Here is a 14,106-nt window from a genome sequence, read left to right as displayed (position 1 = left end):
GTTGCTAATTTTGGGCCAAAATCCCAAAATTTGGGAATTATATACATATTTTTCCAAAATAAAGTTGGGAAATATGTTTTGAAAACGTATGTCCAAACACATTTTTATCTTCAAACCAAACTTCACCCAAATCAGATTTTTCAAAATAAATTTGGGATCATATGGCCAAACGCTAGCTAAGTATTGAGAATAAAAATTTGTTTTCTGTGTGATTAATGTTCTTATTTTCTAGGGTACTATCTTTATTTCAAGAATATATAATATAACCAATCCCAATCAATCAATGCAAAAACATCAAAGAATAGGCTATTCATTCATTAGAACTGCAATATTTCAACGCAAATTACCTAACTCATCATTTCTCAAAGTGAAAAGAATTAGAAGTCATTAATTCCCACTCTGCTTTGTTTCTAAAAGAACGAATATATTTGATAATATATTTTTTAGATTTTGCAAAAATCTAATAAAATATACGGTATATGTTCAGTCATAATGCATGAAGATTAAAATTTTATTACTAAGATAAAATAAAATATTCCCACGAAAGAATGACATCACCAGGAGGAACCCAATTACATATACCTTTCCATTCGAATAATAAATCGGAAGATTCAACTACGTAATACATCTTTAAATTCAAATGAGTATTCATATACATACACGAAACATTTTGATTAAACTGCACTAAAATTTCCACAAATTTAATAAAAACGATTTTATACAAATACAAGCTGAATTTTTCTCTTCTTTTGCTGTTGATCAAGGAAAATATTGATTGTTCTCTCATTCTTAAATTTTAGAAGCTATTAGAGCTTTTTATAGTTCATTACAAATGTTTTTGGTTCTTTTCATATGAGATCGGCAAAGAATGACATAAAAGATCAGTAAATAAAATACAGAATTTTGTAGGGTCATTGTAACTTGCCATAGGATTTTTTCAACACCTAATTTAAGTAGTTTTTTTTTTAACTAAGTATTTATAGACCATGCCTATTATCTGTAGTTTATTGTATGCAACCGATCCTTAATGGTCTAATGACCCATTTGTCCCCCGAAATTCTTCTTCAAAACTTTATTTGGTTATACATTTAACTAAATTTTTGAAGATGAGTTTCAAATTTGAAAAAGTAATTTTATCTCTTTTTCTAGTAAATAATATTTTCTCTCACAAATTGTAATATTTTTTCAAGTGAAATATATGTCGAAATACAATTTAATTTTTAAATATATTTTTTAATTTAACTTTAAAAAATTACTTTTTCAAATCTCACATTTTTTTTATGCCCAAACACCTAAATATCTATGTTGTAAAAAGAGTGAACGAGTTGGACTAGCGGGATTAAACCTTCAAATTTTCGATCTCAATTTGGAGAACGGTTTTCAATCTTCTTGATTTAAATTAACATAACTAGAAACTAGAAAGTTAGTGTCAAAAGACATGCCAAGGATAAGATCTACAAATACTGGCTTTTGCCTGATCATTTCGTCTTGTGTGCCACCAGAAAAAACAAACAAAACAGGCCGGTCCTGAATTTCCAGCCAACTCCTTAATTTTTAATACCAAGGAGGAAATCACACAATTTTTTAATGTTCATTTTCTGCTTAATTAACTTGGCAATAGCATATTGCTATGACTCCATACACAAATAGATAGCTAGACAAAAGACCATTTTCCTTTCATAAGATTAATTGATACATAATGGATACATAAATGATCTAGAAAAAAAAAAGGCCACAATTCTAAAGTTTGTTTCTTCAAAATAAATACAACTTAAATTCTGTAATGTTCTTAGTGTATCCTATTGGTGTTTGTTGAAGCCATTTCTGCCTCAGTTGCCTCTGCTTGCCCTCTGAACTTCTTGTATATATCACCTTTGTAAAAATTCCTAGTTCTTGCAACCAAAATCAACGAGGCTAGAGCGCCAAAAAACGCGACACTAGCCAAGATTATAAAAGCTTGTCGATAACATTGGTTACCAATACAAGTCAACTCTTTAACAGATGATCTAGTCAATCCCTTTTTCGCGAGCTCCTTTAACGCCTGTCTATCATAAAGTGGTCCAGTGACTTTCACATTAAGTATATATGAGCCAAGAGGACTAGCCAATTGTCCACAATTGAACAATGTGGAGTAATACTTCAATCCAAAAAGCTCAGAAATAATTGAGAAGAGTAAAGGCAACTGTGCACCAAATGAGAAGCCGATGATCACAGATGCAACGTAGACTGATCCGGGGAAGGGGAACGCGATGAGGAGCATGCCAATGCAGGATAACAGAAGGACTAATGTCATCATAAGTGGTCTAGGGAATTTGTACTTAACAAGAAGAGTCTCAGAAACAAATCCTGAGAAAATTCTTCCAAAAAAATTCCATATACTAAGAAGTGACACAAAGGATTTAATGGTTGTTGTTGGATATCCTAAAGATTCACCAATTTGACCCAAGTTATCGACAGCAGTCAGGCTCGTTCCAAGTCCACAGAACGTAGCGAGAAACAGAATCAACATATCAGTACTTAAAAGTGCTTGTAATATGCTATAATCATCACCTCTTTCTGGTTTATTGAAGAAAATATCAGTGAACCAAAAGCACTTAGAATTAGTATCATCTTTCTTGATTTCTAAGGTTATAGAATTATCTTCTTTCTCTAGTACTATTGGTGGATCCTCAGTCGGATCAATGGGCAAGTTCTTTCGACGAAAGACATCTAACTCTTCCCTAACGAAAACCAAAAGAGGAAGAAATAACAAAGCACAAGCCACAGTAGCAGTTACAACATAAGCAGCATGTGAAAATGCAACTGCTTTCTCAACCAATGTCATGACCATAAGAAACAATGCTAATACAATTGCTATAGTCAAACAATAGTAGAAAACTCTCAGCTGATTCGGCTGCTTAACGACTCTCATTTCACGAATAGTATACACAAATATTACTGATACAGCAGCTGGAAGCCAAGCAATGAGTAAAATAAGCGATTTCGAATCATTTCCATATACAGCTAAGTATAATTGAGTCATAATAGCACCACTTAATCCTGTAAATCCTTTCAATAAACCAATCATATTTCCTCTGCTCTCGGGGAAATTCCTAACTGATGTAACAAGAGCTCCAGTATTCGCAAAATTTTGCGAATTGGCTCCAAGACATATGTATATACACATATGCCAAACTTTTGGTTTTGGTATATTTCCAACAACAGAAAGCCATATCATGAAATAGCCTGTGAAATTCATCGCTGCACCAACTAATAAAACAAACCATGTTGGAGTTACTTCAGCAATTAAACCAGAAAATACTCCAACATTAGCTCCTACATCTTTGAAAAATCCTAATAAATTAAGTGTAGTTTGATCATATCCAAGTGAAGCTTTTATTTCTTTTGAATAAGTTCCAAATAAATAAGTAGCTCCTGCTCCAGCCATGATAAGAAAAGATGCAAATAGAGAAAACCACCTACCTTTAACCACATGATTGGCAAATTGAAAAATCTCATGGCCATTTCTCATTGGCACCTCTACCATATCTCCTCTTCTGAAAAATTGAAGTAACAAAAAAAATGAGAAGATATCTCTAAGTATACACCCAACTTGGTTTTGAATATTGGGGAAAATGGAATTATCTCATGTTGGTAAGTGAGATGGGGCATAGAGTTGATAGAGAAATAGAGGCAGAGCCAGAGTTTAAAGGTTTATGGGTTCGAGATTCTAGTTCTTTTTAAGTTATTGAGTTCTAAATTAATAATTTATACATATTTAATAAATTTCTTATAACAAATATAAGGTTTGAACCAAAGCTATTGGGTTCGACAGAACCGTAATCGAAGAACTGGCTCTGCCCCAAGAGAAATGAACTAATCAAGACCACTTGAGAGGTCAAGATGATTGAGATGTGTGAAAGAAAATAATATAAACAAAGACGAAGATAAAACGATGATTTAAGTACTCAAGGGAGACAAAAATCTAGGAGATTTTTATGGCTATATTAAGGAAATGAGAACTAGAAAAATGAACTCTTCCTTGAGAAAATAGGTTTCTACAGTAGATAGTAAAAATGGCATGATAATGTTTTCTGGTGGTTTGGAGGAGGTGGTTATTTTTGCTAAAATTCTTCATTAATTCAGACTATAATATGTTCATACTAAATGTAGGACAGCAAGTTAGTAACTAACTAAAATGGAGATCAGATGGTGCTTTGGCATGAACTTCCTGGGTTATTAATTGGGTTTCCTTTTTTAGTGGAATAATAGAAAAGGGAGTCAACCTTTTTGTTCTTTACATTTTGTTTTTTAATGGTAAAACACTAAGGGGTCGTTTGGCAGGAGGTATTAGAAAAAATAATGCAAGCAATAGCTCTATGTGTGTTTGAGCAAATAATGGCTAAACCAATTAATGATGAATTAAAGAGATGAATCTTAGTTGAATTTAATAACTTCTAGACCGGATAAAATAGAAGATTTATGAAATGAGCAGTGTTCAGATGCATCAAATAATGGATTCAATACGCTACGATTGATAATAAATAAGATGGTATAAATATGCAATAAATGTAAGCAATGGCAATAAATGTGATGAAAAGGGATATGTCACCCAACTATCATATGATTGGGATGCCCCTTTTTTCTGTCTGCCACGTGGAAAAGTATGAAGTTGGGATGGATATGGAATCTCTAGATTTATGGATCAAGATGGAACAACGTGTGCTTTTTTAATATTACCAACAAATAAGACAACTTTTGGATATTCTCTTTTATCAACTCTTACAATATGTCTTCTGTCCAGAAAAATGAAGCTCCCCTTTTGTTCTCTATCTCTTCCTATTTATAGGGGTTATTCCCCAAAGTACCCTAAAAGTACAGCATAAAGAATATCCAAAGGAATATTCTTTATGTCCCACTTCTGAACCTATGCTACCGTTACTTTCTGATCTCGGCTGCCCGCTTTTGGCATCAGCCTTTGTGAGAACAACCTTCAATCGTTATATCATGGTCGATCCCGTCCTTTGTATTGCGTATCCGTTATCGTGGTCACCAAATTTGGCCCATACAGTTAGTCCCTCCGCTTGTTGAGGTCATGGCCCTACACGTCCTCGATAAGTGGCATCATTTGCTTTCATCTCGGGAGAATTTGGCTATTGAATCAAGCCGGGTCGACCAAGATCGAGAGAACGACGCAACCGGCGGGGTCATGATTGATGTGGTTACCATGGGATGACGTCACAGCTACGCGCGTCATCATTACGCATCTTCCCGAGACACTGTCTGCGTGCCTGTCGCTTTGGTTTTAGTGTCATTGACAATCCTTCACTTCGATTCTCGCGCCATCCAACCCTATAAATAGATGGGGGTTTTGTTTTTTCAGAAGTTTCCACCATTCCCTGTTTTTCTTTTTTACCATGACTACATTGGCGACCCATTAGGGATATTTTGATTTCCGGATGGAACCGTTGGCGAGCAGCTTATCCACCTCATCACTGACGGCCTCGTTGATTGCGGCGTTGAATTTCCTTCTTATTTGCCACACCGGTGGATAGAGTGGGTCGACGTTCAACTTGTGAGTGGCAACGTCTTTCGGGATACCCGGCATATCTGCATGGGAGAAGGCGAACAAATCGGCGTTGTCAATTAAAAACTTGTGAAATTTACCTGGTTCTGAGAGTTTGTGTCCGATGTAAGCCTTTTTGTTGCTGTCGCTGTTGTTCAGTTGGACGGGATCGAGGTCTTCTACCGTTGACTCAGCAGCTTCCACGATGTCGGGGTCCCTGATGACGTCTGTTTGTGCATCGAGTCTGGTCCCCGACTTTGGTAATTGCTATGCTTTAGGTCTGTTCCCTTTAGTTGTTGGGTATATGTGCAATCCTGGGCGATACGATAGCATTCTTGGGCGGTGCGTTGTTCGCCTCGGATGCTGAATATCCCCCATGGAGTAGGGAACTTGATTACTTGATATAGGCTTGACGGTATGGCTCTCATGACGTGTATCCATGGCCGCCCTTTGATGGCGTTGTAAGCTGTGTCTTGGTTCATGACATGGAACATTGTTTCTAGGGTGACGTCCCCGGCCAGGACAGGTAGCGTTATCTCCCCAGAGGTCCGCTCAACTGTATTGTTAAAACCTGTTAGTGTTATGCAACGCGGTACTATCTTATCTTCGAGTCTCATTTGTGTGAGGACTCGAGGGTGGATAATACATGCGCCGCTTCCGTCGTCTACAATTATTCTTTTCACATCAGTATCTGAAATACGCAAGGTAATAACAAGAGCATCGAAATGAGGGAAAGTCAAGTCGTCGGTATCTGACTTATCGAAGATGATACTGTCTCCGAGGTCGTCGTACCGTTCGTGAGTGGTCGATTGCTTCAGTTTGTGTGTAGTGGTGAACTTCACATGGTTGATCGCTGCTTCATCGCCTCTGCTGATGATCACCTGGATGGTGTGGGTGGGGGAGGGTGGCTTTGGAGGTCCCTGGTGTTGTTCACGCCCGTGACCGAAGTTGGCTCGTCCACGATCGCTCATCAGTTCCCTCAGGTGCCCTTGGTTTAGCATGTTTACTACCTCTTGCTGCAGAGCTATGCAGTCCTCAGTTTTGTGACCCCGCTCCTAGTGAAATTCGCAGAGGACTTTCGACTTTCGGGTACTTGGGTTGGACTTCATCTTTTGTGTCCATTTCACCTTTGTGCCAAGCTTCTCTAGTGCGTATACTATTTCTGAAGGGGAAACACAAAAAAATTGTGAGCAGATAAGAGTGGAGGCATACCTCTTTCGTTTCGCTGAGTCCCTGTATGCGGCCTGGACGGCCCTTCCGCATATCAAGGAGACGGTGGGACGGCTGTTCTGATGTAGGGTGATGTCTTTCTCGGTTGAGACGGGGGTTTGACTGATCTCTTCGACCGTCGTTACGGTGATCTTTTCTCGGCTCCGTTTGAACTGATGTCAACCGTTGGGTCGGACCGTTAAGTTCGTCCTCGTCGGCTCTCACCTAGGCGCAATAGGCATTGTGGATTTCTTCCCAAGTGGTGGGAGGGTATTTCATGAGCCTGCTTAATACCTTTCTAGTTGCTCTCGACCCGTTCCTGTTCAACCCGTTTTGGAAAGCTGCTCTGATACATTTGGTAGGCTCATTCTTACCATGTTAAACTGCGCGAGGAAGTCCCTCAGCCCCTCCCAGGCGATTGTCTAACGTCGAATATATCATTCACCCTGGCCTCCGCCTTTTTAGCCCCTACATGGGCGGTGACGAACTTGTCGTCCATTTCCTCGAACGTTGTTATCGACCGTGCCAGTAGTTGTGAATACCAGGTTAAGGCTCCCTCCGTTAAGGTTTCACCAAACTTTTTCAGTAACACTGATGGTACTTGCTCCTTCGAAAGGTCGTTGCCCTTCACCGCTGTGACGTAGTGGATGATATGATCTTCGGGGTCTGTAGTACCGTCGTATATCTTCAGGTACAGTGACATTTTGAAGGTTTTTGGAATGGCATGTGGGGCCGCTTCCTCGCTGTACGGTTGTTCAACGAACCGACCAATGTCTCGTTTTGGTAGCAACTTTGGGGCGCCCGGTATCTTATCGACCCTTTCTTGATGCTCCCTCATCTGGTCGCGGAGTGCCTTTTTTTCGTTTTCCATTTTCTTCAGAATGGCTGCGAGTGCATCACTACTTGCATCAACAATGGTGTAAGTGTTACCTGTTTTAGGGACGGGCTGCTCGCCAGTGATCGTTGTGATATCTGCTTGCACGGTGTTTCTGCTCTCCCTTTGAATGGGTTTGTCGAGTATGTTGTTTAGAGTCCTTGTCAGCCACTCTTCCAGTAATTTTTTCACTGCTGGTGGTGCTTCCTCAGCTGTAGACGTGGAGGCTCCTCTCTCGCGTGAAGCGGTTACGCTTTCATAAGGGGGAGGTGAGTCATTCCGCCTGAGCGTAGCATTTGGCGTCACATTCTCGTCGTCTTCCCTGTCATCCTCGTTGATGGTCTTCAAAATGTTGTTAGTGACATCTGCTATGGCTTTCTGCCTTGCCTCTCCTTTTCCTGCCATCGTTAGTTTGTACAAGCGAAGAAGAGATGGCTGTCTATTTGTGATCTAGAAGGAACTAAAATTTCAACTAAAAAGTCCCCATAGACGGCGCCAAATCGTTTGAGCAAATAATGGCTAAACCAGTTAATGATGAATTAAAGAGGTGAATCTTAGTTGAATTTAATAACTTCTAGACCGGATAAAATAGAAGATTTATGAAATGAGCAGTGTTCAGATGCATCAAATAATGGATTCAATACGCTACGATCGATAATAAATAAGATGGTATAAATATGCAATAAATGTAAGCAATGGCAATAAATGTGATGAAAAGGGATATGTCACCCAACTATCATATGATTGGATGCCCCCTTTTTTCTGTCTGCCACGTGGAAAAGTATGAAGTTGGGATGGATATGGAATCTCTAGATTTATGGATCAAGATGGAACAACGTGTGCTTTTTTAATATTACCAACAAATAAGACAACTTTTGGATATTCTCTTTTATCAACTCTTACAATATGTCTTCTGTCCAGAAAAATGAAGCTCCCCTTTTGTTCTCTATCTCTTCCTATTTATAGGGGTTATTCCCCAAAGACCCTAAAAAGTACAGCATAAAGAATATCCAAAGGAATATTCTTTATGTCCCACTTCTGAACCTATGCTACCGTTACTTTCTGATCTCGGATGCCCGCTTTTGGCATCAGCCTTTGTGAGAACAACCTTTATATCATGGTCGACCCCGTCCTTTGTATTGTGTATCCGTTACCGTGGTCACCAAATTTGGACCCATACACTATGCATTATTAATATCTTGTTTGGTATATTTTTTCAACATGTGTATAACTAATACTTGTATTAGTTAATGCTTGTATTAGTTATACATCATACTTGGTATTATCCTATGTATAAGTAATGCTTAGAAAACCATGACATTAGTAATACCAAGGCTATTAATGCATGCATTAGTATGGTTAAAGATAAAATTGTCCTTAAAGTCCCTTAAAGCTAGAGATTAATATGAAGGGCGTTTTTGTAAACAACTATTTTTTTAAAAATTATGCAATGCATTATAATTTTAATACACCACACCAAACAATAGATAATAAATAATATCTGCATAATTAATGCTTGCCCATGCATTACTAATACACCTTATTCCGCACTATTCTTATACACCCTACCAAACGACCCCTAAAGTTGATATTGGATTTGCTATACAACTGGATTTTTTTGCACATCTGTTTAAAGATACTAATAACCATCAAATTGGCAGTTGAGAATAGTTCAAGAAATCCATTAATATGTGTATTAGGAAATAGTCGTTATTGATATACTCATGGCAGATGTGTTCATGGTTTGGTTTGGATCGATTTTTCCCTAATAAGAAACCAAACCAAGTAAGTCGGTTTTTAAAATATTAAAACCAAACCAAACCAATTAAGTCGATTTTTTCTCGATTCGGTTTAGGTCGGTTTGTGTCGGTTTTTCGATTTTTTCGGTTATTTGTCGGTTTTTTCTTAAATATAAGACATACACTACCAGCGACCACATTTTCAACGTAACACTATCAAATCAATTGCCCTTTGAGAAATCTATTGTTTTCCAAGATATATTAATGATAATTGAATCAAATAGTGATGAATAATTTAAGGACTCAATTAAAAATATAGTATTTTTAACACGAAATGGATTCTTACACTTAACAAAAGAAAACTACCAATCAAATTAGAATATATAGGTAAAGAACTATACTAAAAGTGCAAACTATTAATATTTACCATAAAACTTTTGAAACTTTGTATAAAATATACATATATATAGGTGTAATAATAAATTTGAAATAGCTACTCCTATAGTCGGTCTGGTTCGGTTTTTTTCGATTTTTTTTTGATTAAAACCAAAACCAAATCAAATTTGATCGGTTTTTAAAATTCAAAACCAAAATCAAACCAAACCAAAAAGTATCGATTTTTTTGATCGCTTTGATTTGATTTTCGGTTTGGTTCGATTTTTCGGGTTTTTATGAAATAAAATATTTATATATTTTGCCTGGAAACCTTAAGATTAAAAGTCTGATGGGCACTACTTTAGCAGTCCGCTTATTTGGCCCCATCACTTTTAAATCATGGGTCCGCCTCTGTGTATATGTACTAATAGATCCACTAAAAAATAAGTATATAAATAATAGATTTCGAACTCATTAATCCAATAGGTTGTGATAGACTTACGAACTTAACCTGTAAAATTTAAATTCTGAATCCGACTATTTTGCCACCAAAGCAAAAACTATCAGTGTGAAATTTTTTAAAGTCACATGCAGAATGGTAGTTGTAACAAGGTCAAGAAATGTTGGTATAAATCCTTTCATCTTAATACTATGCATTAGTAGTTATAGAAATAGTGCTTACTTTATTCCAAGTATGGTTTGTATCATCCGTATTTGGTTGGGAAAGGTCAAAAAGTTGCATGTGAAGAGGTCCCACGATACATACAAATCTCAATGTGAGTGGAAAAGGGAATAATGAGACTTGTTGACCAAATATAACAGCCCACTTACCAAAAACATTCATGTGGTAGAGTAGGACAGAGCTAGAGAAAGTAAAATCCACAATAGAATATGTTGCTATATCTTTTCTCGTGACTATTTATTTCCACCACAAACAAATACTAGCAGACTTCCGTTTGGCCATAATATTTTTTTTTCCCAAAAGTTTTTAGTTTTTTCGGAATCAGTGTTTGGCTATAAAAAAAATTAAATTTTTTCTTGAAATTGAATTTTGAAATTTTTTAAAAATATAAAAAAATCAAAATAATTATTTTTTAAAATTTTCACTTCAAATCACTCACAAAATTTTTTAAAAAACAGTTCCAAGTTATATACATTTCCAAACAAAACTCTAATTTTCAAATACCGTTCTCATTTGAAGAAAAAAAAAATTCACTTCCAGAATTTCACAATTCTTATGTCCAAACGCCCACTAAAGCTTTCACAAATAAGCGGTTTTGTTCAAGAGATTAGATGAGTTATTTTGGTATAAAATATAAAACTAAAAATATCTCATATTTAATTCTTGATATGACTTATTCAATATAAAAAGTACGTAGGATGTTGGTTTCATGATAAACCAACATCATGAAACTATTCTATTGTAGAAAACCTAACTGTCTGAATTAGAGGACTTGTCCCAAAAGATGAAAACTTGTCCAGAATTTGCAAGGTAAGGTTGGTAGGATTGATTGTGTGAGATTTTCTGTTATGATTTTGCTCTGTTAAGGTCATTTCAATAATGATCATTAAGACAATTTAGGGGTTCTTTAATATTAATCTTACGTTTGTCCTTACAGGTAAGTTTCTAGCTAGAGTAAAAAGAATACTGTCAAATGGTGGACATAATATAAATGTAATGAGAATAACAGAACCTTATTGTAATTAGTTAGTGGAAGGTATTTGGCTCTATTTCCTATTTTTGTCTTAAGTACTTATTTGGACGAGTGACATTTGTTCTAGTTAAAGGTTTAGATTAACACTATTTAAGGTGTTGGCAAACATGTTAATTGACCATTCTAATTTTGTACAGATACACACACATTCTTATTAAACAAATTTCTATATAGAAAGTGATGAGGATGAGGTTCTATCTTTATTTTATTTTTTTTCCAATTTGTCAACATCTTTTCCCGTGACAGAGTAGGACAGAGCTAGAGAGAAAAAATCCACAATAGAACATGTAAATCCCTTTTCTCGTGACCATTTAAAGCCACCAAGCAAACGCCAGAAGTATATACACACGTAATTCAGTTAAACCCACAAAATTCACCATATATCGGTCAAGCTGAATGAATCTTTTTTTAAATTAACATTTATAATTTGACTCCATTAAAAAATAATTTGAGAGAATAGCTTTGCGCCAGAATTTTAATCATCGGAATTTAGAAGCACCAGAAATTCTAATGATCATCAGAATTTTCAGTCACAATATTACAAAATTCTAGTGATTCGTCAGGGTTTGAGGCAAAAATAACATATTTTAAAAATTTGTTCCGTATGCTCTAAAATTCTAGCATTGGACTTTTTCCTTAAAACTTTAGCTACCAGGTCAAAAAATCAATAATGTCACATGAATATTTTATATATGTGCAAATCGTCCTATATCAGTTGTGACGACCCAAAGGGTCATAACCTGTTTTGTTACTCATCCCGTGCTTCCGAGGCCTCGAAAACCTCATTTAGGGTTGCCTCGATTTGCGTGCGCAGTCCGGGCGCGTAGCCAGAAAGCTTAAATATGAATTCTGTGAGAAAAATGCTAAATTTTGATATTAATATGAATATATTTGACTTCGGTCAACATTTTTGGTAAACGGACCCGGACCCGTGATTTGACGGTCCCGGAGGGTCCGTAGAAAAACATAGGACTCGGGCATATGCCAGGAGTCGAATTTCGAGGTCTAGAGCCCGAGAAATGAATTTTTCTGTGAAATTGTTTTTCTGAAATTACTAAGGAAATTGGAAATGAAATTTGATAAAAAGACTGTGGTATCGGGCTCGTATTTTGGTTCCGACGCCCGGTATAAGTCTTATATATGGTTTAAGTGCTTTCTGTAAAATTTGGTTGAAAACGGACGTCGTTTGACGTGTTTCAGACTTGAAACGGAAATTCGATGCTTTATGAAAATTTCAAAGAAAAATATGAGTTTTGAGGTTTAATTCGTTGTATATGATGTTATTTTGGCGATTTGATCGCACTGATAAGTCCGTAGGATTTTTTTGAGGTTGTGTGCATAATTGGTTTGGAGCCCCGAGGGCTCGGGTGAGTTTTGGATAGGCATCGGATTGCATTTCTCATTTTTTTGAAAATCTGGTATGTTGGCTTCTGTGGTTTTCGCAAATGCGAAAGGGAGACTCGCAATTGCGAGCTCGCAAATGCGAGCTTCGGATCGCAATTGCGAGGTCTGGGAAATTACACACAGGTCGCAAATGCGAGAATTTTGCTCGCAAATGCGAGAGGCCACTGATCGCAAATGCGATCGCATTTTCGCAAATGCGCAGCCTGGCCTCCAGACCCGAGTTCGCAAATGCGAACCAAGGTGTCGCATTTTCCAAGCCTGCAGGGTTTGCAATTACGAACCCTGTTTCGCAATTCCCATATCCGAGGCCCAGCAAATTTTATACTTAGTCGAATTTTCATAACTTTTCACCATTCTTTCAAAACCCAAACACCATAGGCGATTTTTCAAGAGCAAACTTCATCCAAATCATTTGTAAGTTGATTTTTACTCAATTCTTTCAATCTTTAACATCATTAAACATGCTTTCCACTTGAAATCAAGGATTTTCATGGGTGAAATTGGGGTTTTTGGGTAGAACCTAGGTTTTTCTAAAAATTGGGAATTTGGACCTCGGTTTGAGGTCCGATTTCAAAACAAATTACATATTTGAATTCGTGGGGGAATGGGTAACCGGGTTTTGGTTCGAACCTCGGGTTTTGACCACGTGGGCCCGGGGGCATTTTTGAAAATTTTGAGTAAAACTTGGGAAATTCATTTTTTATGCATTCAAATTGATTCATATAGTGTTTATTAAAGTAATTGAGCAATTTGTGATTAGATTCAAGCGAATTGGAGGTGGAACCGCGGGGTAAAGCGATAGTTGAGGATTAAGTGGATTTCAAGGCTTTGAGGTAAGTGTTTGGTTTAACCCTAGCTTGAGGGAATAGGAGTTGAGTCTTGTTTGCTAATTGCTAAATGATCGAGTTCGATGTATAAGCATGGTGACGAGTATCTATACATTGGTGTCTAGTATGACCGTGAATCCTCATAATGTGATTATCATGATTTGGTTGTGATTTCCGTGTTTATTGGAGGATTTCTATATGTTGTGAGTAACATGTGAACGATGATATGATCATTTGATTCCTAGGAGCATTGGCTCGAATTGTGATACGAATATCGAAAGTATATGAAATGACTTGATTCTTTGGAGTGTTGGCTCAAAATGGTAAAGTGGATTATAACGTAAGAAATGAAAGAAAGAGAAAGCGTTGTTGGTATTTCCTTTGTCGGGACGTTGTATTGAGCTTGTTGGTTTCTTTT

The 14,106-nt window shown here is 36.8% G+C and overlaps 1 protein-coding gene across 1 annotated transcript; it reads right to left on the bottom strand.

The window, feature by feature from the left end:
- Positions 1–1,651: 1,651 nt before the first annotated feature.
- LOC109236984 (protein NUCLEAR FUSION DEFECTIVE 4) lies at positions 1,652–4,122 on the bottom strand. Its single transcript, XM_019403225.1, has one exon. It carries the CDS (start codon positions 3,524–3,526, stop codon positions 1,790–1,792), a length of 1,737 nt encoding a protein of 578 aa, XP_019258770.1. The 5' UTR covers positions 3,527–4,122; the 3' UTR covers positions 1,652–1,789.
- Between the last annotated feature and the right edge of the window lie 9,984 nt (positions 4,123–14,106).

The sequence above is a fragment of the Nicotiana attenuata genome, unplaced genomic scaffold, assembly GCF_001879085.1.
Source record: "Nicotiana attenuata strain UT unplaced genomic scaffold, NIATTr2, whole genome shotgun sequence".
Taxonomy (NCBI): domain Eukaryota; kingdom Viridiplantae; phylum Streptophyta; class Magnoliopsida; order Solanales; family Solanaceae; genus Nicotiana; species Nicotiana attenuata.
The sequence above is the reverse complement of the archived record's forward strand: the minus strand, read 5'-3'. Positions and strand labels throughout refer to the sequence as shown.

What these genes read in the sequence shown, in the direction of transcription:
- LOC109236984 (XM_019403225.1), bottom strand. Translation starts at nt 3,526, where the DNA reads ATGGTAGAGGTGCCAATGAGAAATGGCCATGAGATTTTTCAATTTGCC.